Source organism: Ipomoea nil, unplaced genomic scaffold (genome assembly GCF_001879475.1).
Source record: "Ipomoea nil cultivar Tokyo-kokei standard unplaced genomic scaffold, Asagao_1.1 scaffold1834, whole genome shotgun sequence".
NCBI classification, from domain to species: domain Eukaryota; kingdom Viridiplantae; phylum Streptophyta; class Magnoliopsida; order Solanales; family Convolvulaceae; genus Ipomoea; species Ipomoea nil.
This window is the reverse complement of record NW_017618262.1, coordinates 4,379,115-4,395,136: the sequence shown is the minus strand read 5'-3', so window position 1 is coordinate 4,395,136 and position 16,022 is coordinate 4,379,115. Positions and strand designations below refer to the sequence as shown.

At 36.1% G+C, this 16,022-nt stretch overlaps 2 protein-coding genes and 1 non-coding gene across 3 annotated transcripts; 2 read left to right on the top strand and 1 right to left on the bottom strand.

Annotated features, from left to right (window-relative positions):
* The first annotated feature begins 4,917 nt into the window (after positions 1–4,917).
* TRNAL-AAG lies at positions 4,918–4,998 on the top strand. The gene has a single exon. It is a non-coding gene; the product is annotated as a tRNA-Leu (tRNA).
* A 3,079-nt stretch (positions 4,999–8,077) lies between these two features.
* On the top strand, positions 8,078–10,674 carry LOC109193190 (ankyrin repeat-containing protein At5g02620-like). The gene is made up of 4 exons (XM_019344038.1): positions 8,078–8,902; positions 9,130–9,539; positions 9,657–10,565; positions 10,613–10,674. Exons 1-3 carry the CDS (start codon positions 8,563–8,565, stop codon positions 10,536–10,538), a joined length of 1,632 nt encoding a protein of 543 aa, XP_019199583.1. The 5' UTR covers positions 8,078–8,562; the 3' UTR covers positions 10,539–10,565; positions 10,613–10,674.
* Positions 10,675–10,923: 249 nt separating this feature from the next.
* On the bottom strand, positions 10,924–14,334 carry LOC109192875 (receptor-like protein kinase At3g21340). Its single transcript, XM_019343584.1, has 8 exons — positions 14,257–14,334; positions 13,257–13,788; positions 12,575–13,026; positions 11,894–12,023; positions 11,716–11,787; positions 11,548–11,619; positions 11,371–11,442; positions 10,924–11,209 (listed from the first exon to the last, which is right to left on the bottom strand). The coding sequence occupies exons 1-8, from the start codon at positions 14,315–14,317 to the stop codon at positions 10,924–10,926; spliced, it is 1,677 nt and encodes a 558-aa protein (XP_019199129.1). The 5' UTR covers positions 14,318–14,334.
* Positions 14,335–16,022: the final 1,688 nt, after the last annotated feature.

The window sequence follows — 16,022 nt, the reverse complement described above, 5'->3', positions numbered from 1 at the left end:
ACGGTCAAATAAATGGAGGATCAAATCATGTCAAAATTGTAAAGTTAAGGACTTAATTGGTTGAAATTGAAAGTCGATGACCATTTTGTGAATTTAGCTATAGTCGAGGGACCATTTTGAGTATTTACTCTTTTTATTTTCCCATCAAACCTAAATAATACAATTGGGTTTTATTGTTTTTAACAAAAATAAAAGCTATGATGAGGTATTTTAAATTGACAAAATAATGTTACATTTGTGGTTTATTAACCTATACATTTTCTTACATCTACCATTGATATAAACTTTCCTCATGATTTATAGTTAGTTATGATTTACAATAAAAAATGAAAACAACAAAAACTAACCATACAAAAATAACCACATCAAGGAAATTGTGTGATTTTTGTAAGAATGAAAAGCATTTCTGTTAAATATATTATTATTATTTGAAGATTATTGTTTTCAATTGGCTGTCTCTGACCATACGTATAATTTTTTTTTTTTTTCGTATAAGTTAAGGGTCCGTTTGGAAAGCAGGAAAATGAATTTTGGAAAATGTTTTCTGGAAAATGAGTCATTTTCCGGAAAACAATTTCCTTTCCAGTGTTTGGTTGCATTCTGGAAAACTGCTTTTGTGTGTTTGGTTCATTTTCTGGAAAATGAGTAGAATTGTATAATTAAACATTTTAATTATTTTATTTAGAATATTACAACATGTATAATAATATAATAATAATTTTAAATATATTAAAAAATAACTAATAATATATCAAAAATATTATGGTGGTGGTGGTGGTGTAGTGGTAGTGGTGTTATTTGTTATATAATAATAATAATAATAATAATAATAATAATAATAACAATAATAATAATAATAATAATAACTGGTGGTGGTATGACGGTGGTAGCAGTGGTGGTGGTGGTGATGGTGTGGTGGCGGTAGTTGCAGTGGTACGGTGGTGGTGGTGGTGGTGGTGGCGGTGGCGGCGGTGGTGGTTGCGGTGGTATGGTGGTGGTGGTGGCGGCGGTGGTGGTGTGATGGTGGTGGTGGTGGTGTCGGTGGTTGCAGTGGTATGGTGGTGGCGGCGGCGACGGTGGTTGCAGTGGTATGGTGGTGGTAGTGGCGGTGATGTGATGGTGGTGGCGGCGGCGGTGGTGTGATGGTGGTGGTGGTGGCGATGGTATGGTGGTGGCGGCGGCGGTGGTGGTGGCGACGACGGCGACGATGATGGTAGTGGTGGTGGTGGCGGCGGCGGTGGTGGTGGTGTGATGCAGTAGTGGTGGTGATGGTGGTAGTGAGGTGGTGGTGGTATGGTGTTGATGATGTTGGTGGTGGTGTGATGTTGGTGTAAAAGTTGGAAAATGACTTCCCCCGAAAAAAGGGGAAGTTATTTTCCTCCAAAACAAGCTTATTTTCCAAAGTCAACGGAAAATGATTTCCGTTGACTTGATTTTCCAAGCACATCCAAACAATGAAAACTTGGAAAATAATTTCCAGAACTCATTTTCCAGGTTTCCAAACACACCCTAAATGAAATGTTTGTTCATTAGCCACGCTTTGACCGGAAAATTAGCCCTTTTAGCATACACAAAGTATCGTTTGACTGACAATTGAAAGCGACCTTTAATTAGAGGATTAAACATAAATTCTTTAGCAGTGTAATTTCATACTCTTTTTTTTTTTTTTTGAAAGGTGTAATTTCATACTTCTAAATTCTAATCTTTCTTCTTCTTTCTTTTGTTTTTTCCTCCCCCCTTTATTTGATTTTCTTCCGTTTGTGTCACATAAATCTTGAGCAGAGTACCAGACAACTTATATGTTAAATTAATGTTTTTTTTTCACAATTTTATTATTAAAAAAGACCATAGAAATCTCCAAGTGATAATTATTGAAATATTGAAATAAATGATACACACAAGAAGCATTAAATACTCGTTATAACATTGACTTCAATTTGCGGGCAATGTGGTAATTAGTCAAACGTAAACATCCAACGTTATGTTTGATGCGTCGGCCCAGAAAATTTTTATTCATAATAAATAAAATGATAAGATTGGAGGTTTTTTTTTTTTTTTTTTTTTTTTTTTTTTTTTTTTTGCGAACCAAAACTCGGGACGTTATGCCATGGAACCGTGTTCTAACGGTGTTTGTACACCGCTATCTTTTTTTTTTTTTTTTTAATTAATTGTGTGACTTTTCTTCTTTATTTTCAAATTTTGCGGTTTCACTTTAATTTGAGGTGAACAAAGATTTCGGACATTCATAAATTATGAATACATGCCTGCACATTCACTTTGGAACCATGCCTACACATTCCCGTCCGAAATCACGGACATTCATAAATTATGAATCCATGCTTGCACATTCACTTTGGAACCATGCCTACACATTCACATTGGAACCATGAGATTATGAATTTTCTGTTATAAGATTATGAATTTTCTGTTATGAGATTATGAATTTTCAGTTATGAGATTATGAATTTTCTGTTATGCGATTATGAATTTTCTGTTATGAGATTATGAATTTTCATTACATTCATAATTTCGGACATTCATAAATTATGAATTCATGCCTGCACATTCACTTTGGAACCATGCCTACATATTTCCGTCCGAAATCATGGACATTCATAAATTATGAATCCATGCCTGCACATTCACTTTAGAACTATGCCTACACATTCACTTTGGAACCATGAGATTATGAATTTTCTGTTATAAGATTATGAATTTTCTGTTATGAGATTATGAATTTTCAGTTGTGAGATTATGAATTTTCTGTTATGCGATTATGAATTTTCATAAAATTCATAATTTGATCAAACGCGCGTCGTTAACTCCACATCCGCGAATTTTTGTTTTTTTGCCTAAAAACGACGTCGTTTTGCCTTGTGTTCACCATTCTCGGTGAACACGTTTCCATGGCATAATTTGCGCCAAAACTCTTGACTGTCTGATATCTGCTTTGAGCGAGTCAATGAAGGAATTCTTTGAGAGAATATGTCACGTGGGTTTTACACGTGTGCCGAACAATACCGCTGTATGCTGCAGTTTTTTTGGGGTTTGTGTCTGCTGCAAATCTTATCTATCTTCCAACTTACATTATAAATTAATAATACTGGGAGAAATTATTATTACCGAATTTTATTTGAGTCTAATTCAATTAAAAATGTTTAATTGAAGTTACTTACAAATAATTTTTTTTTTTATAATATTAAGTTTAATATTAGTATATAAAATTTATATGTTGAAAGTAAGTAAAAATAAATAAAATTTTAAAAATAATAAAATATATTTTTTAAAGAAATAAGTAAAGAAGAAATAATTGATTTAATCCATAAAAAATAAACATAAAAAGTAAAATGTGGTAATTAGAGAGATGATGCGATGAATTACTTCATCAATAACGCATCCTTCCCCAAGATTATAGTTAGGAATAATTGTATTTATATTTTGATGAGTCAAAATGTACTTTAATTTGAAAAATTAGAAACCCAAAATTTATAAATGTATTAGTGTCAACTTGGATGAATTCTTGAAGAAGGAAGAAACTTTGTTCAAATCCCATGGAGATCAAATAAATTGAAGTAGCAATGGAGACAATTTATCCAAGTAGCCAAGTTAGTAGAAGACTTGATAGGAAAACATGAAGAAGATGGAGCAAGTTTCGAATCTCGAGTCTCGACTGCAAAAAAATTAAAGTAGAAGACTTGATATATATATAGCATGGTAGCACAAGTTTGATGAAGAAGGAGCATGGAATAAATAAATCAAGTAGAAGAGACTTGATAGCAAAGGTTGTAGAAGTTGAAGTAGACGAAATGGTAGAAGAAGTTGAAGGTTCACAACACACTTGGTAGCAAAGATGGTAGCAAGGATTGGTAGAAAATTAAAGCTTGGAGCAAAGAATAAAGATTGGAGTATATCTGGAGATCATTAATTAGAGAGGATGATCACTACACATCAGAATATATCAACTTGTATTAGAGAAAATTTCAATTTTGGTCATATGACTATAGGGGCTTTGTTAATTTCAACACCTGACTTTCAAAAGTGTCAATTTAGTACCTTGACTATGCAATTTTTATCAATTTTGGTCACTCTGGTCAAATTGTCAGTCAAATTTCGCCGAAAAATTTTAACAGTTAAAATAATGAGAGTATTTTTTCCGGTGAATTCATCTTTTCCGACGAATTCAACTTTTAACTGTTAAAATTTTCTGACGAAATTTGGCCGACAATTTGACCAGAATGACCAAAATTGATAAAAATTGCATAGTCAAGGTACTAAATTGATACTTTTGAAAGTCAGGTGCTGAAATTAACAAAGCCCCTATAGTCAGATGACCAAAATTGAAATTTTCTCACTTGTATTAGAATACAAGTTTCTTTATGCAAGTTCCAAGGAAAGGATATCAAAGTCAACAAAACATGAAATTTCAACATGTCAGATAAGCAACTAACAACTTAGCCGAAGGTGAAGATTAAATTGTCAACTTATCAAATCAAGCTACAACTGCTAAGAATTCAAAAATCAAATTATTCCACTCCAACAGTTATATTTGATTATTTATTTTAAGGGTATTTGGTACATGGACTAAATTAACAAAATAGGTAAAAAAACTAAATTGAAAAAAAAAAAATACTATATTACAAGGACCTCGAAACTATCATTATCTTTTATAAATTTGAACTAAGAAAATATTTATTCAATCATATAATCGGGGCTTATTAATACAACTGCGAATGTTACATTCTTAATGTATACATTAGCGTCATGTTAAACAGTTGTAAACTAGAATTTCTCCTTAAATAAGAATTAAATTCTATGTACGTCAGCGCTATATACCTATATTAGAAGTCAATTTCCATTTACACACAAATATTTTAAAAAATAAGGCCATGTTTTATTTACACACAATATTTAATCAATGTTGAGATGGCCGAGTTGGTCTAAGGCGCCAGATTAAGGTTCTGGTCCGAAAGGGCGTAGGTTCAAATCCTACTCTTAACATACATGTTTTCTATTTATGCCCATAAAAAAGGTCAATGATTCAGAAACCTAACCTGTTTGTACAATAACTTCCATTATCTGCCATGGGCATGCTGCAGATTCCGATTCTGTAATTATTCTTCATATCATATGCTGCCGATCAGAAGGGGACACAATTATGTTTTCATTCAATTTTCCTCATTTTTTTCCTTAATTAATTGCTCAAATTCAGGAATAAAATATGTATACCTATAAAATCACGTCACGAATAATGCTGTTAATTCTTTTTTTTTTTTTTTTTTTTTTTTGGAGAATCTTGTTTTTTTTTTTTTTTTTTTTTTTTTTTTGAATTTTATATTGGATTAAGCAATTAATCAAAATCAATTTAGGTAAATTAGTTTGGATAGTTATATGTCCAGCAACTGCCGGGTATATTGGACCTATTTGATCCAAAATAACAAATTGAAGGGTCTAATTGTACATTTTAAAAGTTGAAGGGTCTAATTGCTCTTTTACCTATAATTTAAGGGTCTATTTGACTCTTTTTCCTTTTTTTTTTTTTTTCGATTTGTGTGTATCATTATCGCACTAAGGCTGTAAGGGTCACGTCGTTAATCTTCATTATGTTGTTTTGTTTGCATATGATAGAAGTAAAATAAACATGATTATTATACAGTGATGTAGGTTAATATGGCAAAGAAACAAATGTATAGTAGGTAGGTCCAAGTGTGAAAATTTTCATTCACTTTCTACAAAAACATTTCCTTTTTGCCATGCAAGGCATCGTGCTTTGTTGGCAATCTGGATGAATCCTTTCAATATCCATTCTCACTTTTCCGTGCCGTGGACCCCAAAACTTCAAAGAAAATTTTCATTGCATGGCCCATATATGCATGCATCTTGGCATTTTGGTCAATAACAAACTATGTGTGTTGTGTGTTGAACCGGGCTAATTAGAGAGTCGAGTTTAATATCATGTTGTTGAGATGTGACGTTGATTGTTATACAAGTATACGAAAATAAAGTTGTGTTTTCGTTACTAGTTACAGTTTTTGGCATAATGATAGTCACTTAATCTAACATAAGTATAACTCGTTCGGTTCCCTCAGTAGCTCTCCACACCGATTGTTTTGGTCCTACAACGCCACATCTCTTGTTCGGTAACTACACTTAGATCGTATGTTGGGGTGGTAATTGATGAATGCAAAGCCTTGATGTCTTCGTTTATTTCATGTTCTTTATTTTCTGTTTCTAGACAATTGAATTCAGTAGCACACTCTTTAACTTCAAAAGTCTCTACTCAGGTTAGTTCTTTGTACTGGGAACTGTCCCTCTTGACTTTGTTTTATCCCTTTTGCAGCAATTCAATTTTTGCTGTTTGCTTTCAAAATATATATATATATATATATATATATATATATATATATATATATATATATATATATATATATATAAAGATAAGTATACGAGATGTGTTGTATTTTCTTAATATATGAGTGATAAAGTCTAGATATACCTCCTCAACAATCTAACATCTATCTTTAATTTCTGACCAGCCAATTCAAACAACCATATTTAATACTTATAATCCAATTTGTATTTATTCTCTCCATTTTCTCAAATATTTTGTACGTAAAAAAAAAAAAAAAAAAAAAAAAAAAAAAAAAAAAAAAAAAAAAGAACTAATTTACTTGTATCATATTGTTATTCAAAACATACATTTTAACTTAGATTTAAATTTTTAGCAATTTATTTTACCCGTACCATTTTAGTCCTCCGAGTATATATTGTAGTTTTATCACTTTTGATTTTTGTTTTTAAAACTTATTTTGGTCGTTCAAGCTAGTATTGGTTCCAAGCTACTTTTAGTCCTCTAGTGATTTTTTTTTTCTTAAATCAAAGTAGTCATTTTAAACAAGATAAAAAATGTAATTTCATTATCTAAAATGACAAAGTCATTACACTCAAACCACTGGAAATGATATCAACTCTAATCTTTATTTTACCAAGTGCTCTATAAAAAGAGAAGTTGATAGTAAAAAAAAAAAATTGTTTACAAAATTCGAATTACTTATTTATAGCTCTTTATTAATATCTAATAAAGAATCATACATATAATACACACCAAAGTGTACTGTATGTTAAAGTTTAATTCAAATTTATCATTAAATTACAACGCAAACGGCACAAAATTCACCATTTACTAGGATTCTTGATTCTTCTTGGAGCTGAGAAGATACCTTCTTTGCGAAGATATATCTCAACTTACAATATATTAATGTGGAGATTGGAAAAGTGAAGCTAAAATAGAATATAAAGAAAAGAAGAGGGGCAAAATTCGTATTTAAAAAGATTGGATCGCATTAACTTCACATGCACCCTTCATATATAAAAAAGATGACCTTTAAAACTCTGATTCTGCGGGGTCCCCTCAATTCATTTCCCTCTACGCTAAGGAAAATAACCTAATTCTACCTTCAAATCTTCAATTTTTAACAAAAAAAAACTTGTAACCACTATCTGATAATGTATACTAAATAATTAAAAGTCGAACTTGAAATTTTGTTGTTATTAAACCTAACTGTAAACCAATAGGCCGCTCTCATTAGGTGTCGTGAAACCTTGTAATTACTATGCTAATTGTCGGACCAACTTGACTAGGATTGTTCACATTTTATTTTTCTGAGCGAGTATGTGATGGATGGCCAACCATAGTCCTACGTGGTTTATTCTGGTAAAGTATCGAAAATAATGGGGATCAATCAAATTCATTGAGACAAAACAACAACAATATCAATCCAATCAAAACAAAAAAAGGTTCGGTGGTTCCTGGGAAATATAATATAATATAATATAAATAATACATATTTCTATTTCTTTATTTTCATTTTATAAAAAATGCTGGAGCCATTATGCTTGCACAATTTGCCATTTTCTGATTCCCTGCCAACCCACAAATATAGTTCTGGTATTATCGTTATTCTTCATTTATACTTGCCACCCACCACTGGCTTCATCTTTTTCTTTTCCAATTTAGACAATATTAATAAATATTAATAATAATTAATACAATAATAGTAATAATAATATGATTAGTTTAGGATTCTAATGTATTCAAACCCATGGGTCATCTTCATCATGACCAACTTTACAAGAAAAAGTCTCCATTTTTAACTCAGGAGCTTTCAGAGTGGCACTGTGATTTTCAGACACTTTATTATACTATATACGTGTGATTCTTGATTTATTTTTATGTGGTGAATAGCAGCATAAAGGTGCAGTTTTTGCCAAGGTGAATTCATCTTTTTTACTTTTTTCCAGTAAATTTACAGTGGTTTTAGTTGTGCGCCATTGATATATAATCTGCCACTGGGATAAAGGAAAGACCTTCAGATCTTCAACTGGGTTTAGAGTATAAATATGCAATCAAGAGTTTTGATGTGATGAACAATGTTGTTGGCAAGGCATTCAAGATTTCATTTTTTGACTCTGTTGGAGGTAAAGAATGCGATTCTTGATCTGGGTATTTGAGGGGAGAAAAGAGGGTTTGTGTTAAAGCTTAGGAGGAGAGTTTTAGGCTAATTGATGGATAGGACGGAGGCGGCGGCGGAGCCACCCGTTGGCCGGAAAAAGATGACGAAGCAGTTGACCGGAAAGCGAGAGGATACGGCCTTGCATTCTGCAGCAAGAGCCGGGAACATTGCTTCTATGAAAGAGATAGTTCAAAACTCTGGAGAAGAAGAATTGGCAGAGGTGTTAGTGAAGCAAAATTCCGCCGGAGAAACAGCCTTATATGTGGCGGCCGAGTACGGCTATGTTGATTTGGTCGGAGAAATGATCAAGTATTACGACCTTGTGGCTGCCGGAATCAAAGCCAAGAACGGCTTTGACGCCCTCCACATTGCTGCAAAACAAGGAGATTTAGGTGCGTTTCATTCCCTTCTTATCACCAATCATCTCTGTTTTCTGTGATTCTCTGCTCTGATACCAATTTAAATGATGTCCGCTCCACCGCTCCATCTCAACTACTAAAAGTCTAAGCTGATAGTTGCTGTTTTCTGATTCTGTGTTCTGATACCAAATTGAAGTTGATAGTTGGATTGTACATTGGACACGATCCGGTATAATATGCCTGTTTTCTTAATTCTGTAGATGTTGTGAAGGTTCTAATGGAGGCTCACCCGGAGCTGTCGATGACGGTGGACGTGTCGAATACCACGGCGTTGCACACGGCTGCGACGCAAGGGCACATAGAGGTGGTGAACTATCTACTGGAGCGAGAGAGCAGCTTGGCAGCCATAGCTAAAAGCAATGGCAAAACAGCCTTGCATTCTGCAGCCAGAAACGGGCATTTACAGGTTGTGAAGGCGATTTTGAGTAAAGAACCCGGGCTGGCTAACAGGGTGGATAAAAAGGGGCAGACAGCTCTTCACATGGCAGTCAAGGGCCAAAATCTTGGACTGGTGGAGGAGCTCATCACATCTGATCCTTCATCCATAAACACTGTAGATAACAAAGGGAATACATATTTGCACATAGCAACTCGAAAAGGCCGAGCTAAGGTAACTTAATTGCTACCCGACTACCCTACTCTTTGTTATGTTCAGCAGAACTGAACTGAATGATGTGTTCCGTCTCAACTAAAAGTCTAAGCTGATAGTTGTAGTGTTTTTTTGCAGATTGTTAAGCTGTTGTTAGACCAGAGGCAAATAGATACAGTAATGGTGAATAGGTCAGGTGAGACAGCACTTGACACAGCAGAGAAAATGGGGCAATCTGATGTGGCTGCAATGCTGCAGGAGCATGGGGTTCAGAGTGCTAAAGCTATCAAGAAGCCTAAAGTGACGAATCCAGCCAAGGAATTGAAGCAAACCGTGAGCGACATAAAGCACGAAGTTCACAACCAGTTAGAGCACACGCGACAGACCAGAAGACGCATCCAAGGGATCGCGAAACGCCTGAACAAGATGCACACCGAAGGCCTAAACAACGCGATCAACTCGAACACGGTTGTGGCAGTGCTGATAGCCACTGTGGCCTTTGCCGCCATCTTCACTGTCCCGGGGCAATACGCTGATAATCCTCTCAACGTCCCCCCGGGGCTGTCCCTGGGAGAAGCCAACATAGCGCCACAGGCCCCGTTCATAATCTTCCTGGTTTTCGACTCCATTGCTCTATTCATATCCCTGGCTGTCGTGGTGGTTCAGACCTCGGTTGTAGTGATCGAAAGCAAGGCGAAGAAGCAGTTGATGGCCGTGATAAACAAGCTAATGTGGCTGGCTTGTGTGCTCATATCGGTCGCCTTCTTGGCTCTGTCATTCGTGGTCGTTGGAAAGAAAGAAAGATGGATGGCAATAGTGGTGACAGTAATAGGCACAACCATCTTGGCTACCACTCTGGGCACAATGTGTTATTGGGTGATTATGCATAGAATTGAGTCTGCAAACAAGAAGACCATCCAAATGAACTCTCAACACAGCAGATCCAGGTCCTTCTCTGTATCAGCTCTTTCAGATTCTGAAATTCTCAACAATGATTTCAGGAAAATGTATGCTATATAATCATCATCATCATCATCACTGCCCCAACACATATTTTGCTCTTTGGGGTCATGGATGTTTATGGTCTTTACTTGACATCATTTATGTATATATCTCATCTCTCTTGACTGCTCACTTTGCTTAATCAACTTTGTTCCGCGGTGACTGGGAGGGTCCAGTCCAGCATTCTGTCATCTAAATACGGCTATGATTTCTGAGCAAGTAGAAAGAAATGAAGTTGTGTCTTTGCTAATAATTATAGCTTTTGGCTTAGTGGAACGTGGAGCTAACTGTTATATTGGTAAACGTTTGATCCAATAACTTCACTTCTACTACTTTATAATAATCAAATATTTTGTAAAGAAATTAAGAAATTACAAATTACTAAACAAATTTGACTAAACAACTATGCCTTTTGTGAGGTTTGCTGATTAGCAAGCTCAGTGCTGGGTGCCGCCATTGAAACAGGTGCTCTTTTTCTCCTCGAGTGCAGTATAACGACACTAAGCACCAAACCCCAGATTATAACTCCTACCGGAATTGTTATGCCTAGTATTAGTCCAAGCTTATTCCCACCCTTTTTCTTCTTTCTTGTAGAAGATTTAGCCGGCGGTGGACTCCCAGGAGACGCCGGAATATCTTTCGTCTCACAAGACTTTCCGGTGGCACACGTATCTGGATTTCCAGTTACTCTACAAAATCGAAAACCCAATAACATTATTGTTAGACTATGAAAGACTGAAAGTGACAATGTGTCTACGTTTACAGAAGCCACATTGTCACATTGTCAAATCACATAAATCTTGTGTTCTTTACTTTCTTAACAAGAATGAAGGCTAACTGTATTACTTACATTAGCTGTAAGTTTTTGTTGCTTGACAGGGAAGCAGGAATAGGACCACTGAACTCATTATCTGCCAAATTTCTGCAGATTATTAAAAGAGCAAGAAATTCCAATCAGTAATTTTCAAGAATGAAATCAATAATAAACTGATGGAGAAAGTTCATAATCTCATGCATATTCACTTACAGATATTTAAGGTTTGGCAGGTTGCCGAGGAACTCTGGAATAGGACCACGTAAACTGTTATTCCCAAGATCTCTGTGTTTTCCAGAAAATTTATGAATACTTGATGATCCGAGGAAGCACAGAAATGGTGATACATATATACATGCATATAAAATATATTTAACTCACATTGATTCAAGGGCATCCATTGTACCAAGATCTTCTGGAAGTTCCCCTGACAATCTATAACCTGCAAGATGCCTACAAAGCAATTTCACAAGATCAGAGACGCGTAATTAAAGATTTAATTGTACAAGAATATTTAGAGCCGACCAATGAGAGCAAGCCAGGTTTCCGGTTTGCTTACAAGGCTGTTATACGAGGTTCTGCGTCGGTGCTACAGTTGACCCAGTCCCAAGAAAACGGCGCCGGGAGACATGGATCACTCCCCTCCTCCAGCACTGCGAATGTCTTTTGCAGGGCTACTAATGCTGTCCCTGATACAGACAAGACAACATAATAGTGTTAAGATTTAAGATTGTATCGGGACAATACAGTTAAATTGGTCAGATTGTTTACCGGTAACCATAAGTTTTACGATAGTTAGAGTGACTTATTAACTTTTTTTATTTGAATCAGTTAATTATAGACAATCTATGTTGATTTATGCATTTACCAACTAAGATCACATGCCCAGATTTATCATTGCTCTATTTGGTAAAATAGTTAGTTTTTCAGTCAATTTTAGTTTGTTTGCTTGACCACTATTAGTTGTTTGACTTGGTTAAACAACCAATATGAGTATTTGATTAATTAGTTTTTTGTAACAACTTATTGCTCCAAAGCAGATTTTTTGATCAGCTTTTTGAGAAAGTCATTTTGTATGTAATCAGTTATCAACTAACAACTAATTTAGATATCAACTAGTCAAACTCACTAACCCAATCAGTTAAACAATTATTTAGCACCTCATATCTGAATAAACAAGTTAAAACTAGTCAAATTGGCATTATAAAGTATAAACGCATTTGCTTCTCTTATAACTTACAATCACTTATGCTGGTAGAATCTTGGGTTTGTTGGCGAACCAAGAAGATCTCCATGGCGTTGACGAGAGGGGGGAGAGTGGAGTCGGAAGTAGCCGACAGGGAGAGCACGGTGTCGGAAGTAACCGTGAAGTTGAAACTCTCTTCATGTACGCCGCCGTAGGGCGGCGATATGGTGTCGGAGACGGGTTCTTTGCCCAAGTACATCACGAAGGATCTCTGTTGAGTTGATCTGAGTTCAGCCACTTCGGAGAAATACATGTTTATGTAGAGCGGGAAGGGCACTGCCGGAATGGCGGTCCGGATCGATGTGTTTGAGGTTGTCAACGCGTTTCGCAGAACCGCCTCCGGTGGATTGTCGGCGATGGATATATCTATGGAGGGAGCATTGTTTGCAAGGATCATTTTACCGCCATTAGGATCCCATATTCGGTCATAAGCATCATCTGGGTATCTACAGACATCATTATCAAATTTAGTCCAATTGTTCACATTCTGTCTTTACAGTTAACAGAATTAAAACATTAGCTTTTGGTCTGGTTTGATACCAAATTAAAACATGTGTTTCATCTCAACTAAAAGTTTAAGCTGATAGTTGGATTGCACATTAATAATTATATGCTCAACAAACAGTCTCTATAGGTAAACAAATAACTTGATAATTACTAACACATAATATTTTACCTGATAGTCTTATTGGATCCAAAAGCAGCTCTGGTTGCCAGTTGAAGAAAAGATGGGGACGAAAAGCCAGCATACATGGATGAATCCAAGCTACTAACTTGAAGAGCTGACATGAATGGAAATTGGCCACGCTTCGTTTGAGCAACGCAGACGCTAACAATGGGCCATTTGGTCACGTAGATAACTTCTTCATGAACCGGTTCATCCTTCTCAAACACAACTGCCGCCCAGAGATTCTCGTCCAGCAGCAAGTCAAACGTTGGAGGGGAGGCTTTGCTGTCGTAGTTTCCGTAGTAAAAGCTCGCACGTATTAAGTACTGTGAATTCTCGACGACTTCCACGTTGTAGCAGTTCTTCTTCCCGGAGGTGAAAACTCTGAGAGAGTCCAGGACTGGAGAGTTAATGGAGTTGGTAGCTTGCACCGCCTGCGAACCCCCACTCTGCAGGAATAAGTCGTCATCGCCCGACCATGAAATCCCGTTTTCGTCTTCGTGCGAGGAGGACGATGAGCCACAATCGATGTTGACAGAAGCTGCATTACAAATCCAAACAAAAAAGTTTAAAATCCGAGAGTCTATACTGTAGGTACTGTCAATCCACCTAAACCCCAACTCAAAATAAAGGTTTTTTTGGTTCACGAGGGAATCTGCAACCACTATTCAGGTATGCATTACTGGATAAATTTTGTCGACTCTAACTGATAAAAGATTAAAAAGAGGTAAACTAACTTAAGTTGTACATAGCTGATCGGGCCCAAATCTATGTAATAGTTGTAGTGTTACCCTATGTAATAGCCTGTAGTGTTCGACCTAGAAGGTGTTGGCCACAATCAAACACGTGAGTATTCAGATACGAGAATCATGTTTCACCTACTGGTCACCCTTTCTAATGCTATAAAGGCCTTTTTGTATAGCCTTACTATGAGGACACTAGCTAGTTTCACAGTACTTATAAGTATAATGCTAAAAAAAAATTTAATTATAGTTAAGATTGAGCATACTCAAAGCTGAGACGGACACGACAAGGAGAGCTACAATGGGTATAAGGATATGGTAATCCATGCTGGTCGGGGCTAGGAACGAGGGGTTGATACAAGAGTATAGAATGGTAGGAGCTGCATGCGTTTATATATAGAGATCATGGCAAAGACTTGGGACGATATAAAAAAGAGTGAGTTGGCTTTAAATTAAAATTCTTCGTTGCTAAGAGAGGTGACAGAATGTCAAAGCATAACATTTGGGAAACCATGTGCCTTAGCTTATATATTTCTTTCATAATGCCACTTGCTGATATGCACATTGTTCTATACTCATTTGACTTTGAATAAGTCTACCTGCTTAATTCACCAAGTCAACGCTTATTTATATGTAATTTATTAAGACAAAAATTCGATCTTCTACCCGGTCCAACAGAACATTTGTGAGGATATAAATCATGGTAACTCAATGGCTCGGCATATAAGGCCAAACGTCGGTGCGCACAAGGGATTTGCCAGCCGAGGTTGAACCTTGGTCTCTTCTCCCATATACTCCTACTGAACCAGTGAGCTAAACACATGCTAGCAAAAAAAAAAAAAAATCGATCTTATGACACTGGCTCACATAGGGTCAAATTTTTCATAAATATTACAGAGTACATTTTATCTCATAAATATTATTTTTTTCTAAATAACTCTTCAACCCTAAATATTATTATTATTATTATTATTATTATTATTATTATTATTATTATTATCAAACAAAACACTTTATTAATCAAAGGAATTAAAAGTTCTTACAAATGATGGCCAAAAAGTGAGTGTAAAACATACTGAGACCCCAAGAAGGGGCCTATACTAATCTAGAGGAACTTAAACAAAGAATGGACCAAAGCCCAAGTAACAGCTCAGGTCCAATTAAAGAATGAAAGAAATAAAAGAATGGTCGCAAGCCCAAATAATAGGCCAAGTCTAAACCAAAAAAAAAAAAAAGTTGCAGAAATGGTGATGCACAATCCTCCTCTAAACTTCAGGTCTACCAGTATGTCACCTCATGGCGTAAGGCTATCGGCGGGCTAAAATACGCTCATCATCTTGCAGTGCACTAATTTTGCAAAAATCCGGCAGCATAACGGCGATTTCTAGGACTATCCATAATTAGACAGGAGCCCCAAAAGACCAAATAGCTGCCAAACATAACAAAGAGGTTACACAGGCTGCCAAATAAGCAATCAAAGGGCACACATGCCAAAATAAAGCAAGATGCCACGCAGGCCCGAAAAAATGACACGCAGGCCAACCAATAGCAATAAAGTCTCATATGACCAAACAAGAACACAACACCAACTCAGTAACTAGAACCCTAACGGGATTAGCTACTATGGGCCAGCAGCAAGCCTGGACAAACCGCCAACGGATTTGATGAACCCCTACCCGGCCACCGTTCAGCCCGGGCCAGGATGCAATTTCTTACCGCTTGCACCAACGTTGAGGCATGATCTGTTCAAAGAATACCCACAAGGGCCAAACAGAACGAAGCAACAGACCAATAAAACCTCAGAGGCCAAGAAATATTCGAAAAAAAAAGAAAAAAAAAAAAAAAAAAAAAAAAAAAAAAAAAAAAAAAGCAAAAGGGAGCATAGTAGAACAAAAAGTAACGCACTCCCACTGTCAAACAAAATTTTGTGAAAACAAAAGTAGAAAGTTATAGAGAAAGAGATAGCAAAGTAGAGGAAAGACACGAACCATTGAGTCACCGTGATTTACATTCTCCAACATACTCTGTCGGG

What these genes read in the sequence shown, in the direction of transcription:
- LOC109193190 (XM_019344038.1), top strand. Translation starts at nt 8,563, where the DNA reads ATGGATAGGACGGAGGCGGCGGCGGAGCCACCCGTTGGCCGGAAAAAG. An exon ending in TGCAAAACAAGGAGATTTAG is followed by an intron (nt 8,903 to 9,129) that starts GTGCGTTTCATT and finishes TTAATTCTGTAG; the next exon opens with ATGTTGTGAAGGTTCTAATG. An exon ending in CTCGAAAAGGCCGAGCTAAG is followed by an intron (nt 9,540 to 9,656) that starts GTAACTTAATTG and finishes GTTTTTTTGCAG; the next exon opens with ATTGTTAAGCTGTTGTTAGA.
- LOC109192875 (XM_019343584.1), bottom strand. Translation starts at nt 14,317, where the DNA reads ATGGATTACCATATCCTTATACCCATTGTAGCTCTCCTTGTCGTGTCC. An exon ending in TTCTACCAGCATAAGTGATT is followed by an intron (nt 12,024 to 12,574) that starts GTAAGTTATAAG and finishes TGTCTGTATCAG; the next exon opens with GGACAGCATTAGTAGCCCTG. An exon ending in CTGCCAAACCTTAAATATCT is followed by an intron (nt 11,443 to 11,547) that starts GTAAGTGAATAT and finishes AATAATCTGCAG; the next exon opens with AAATTTGGCAGATAATGAGT.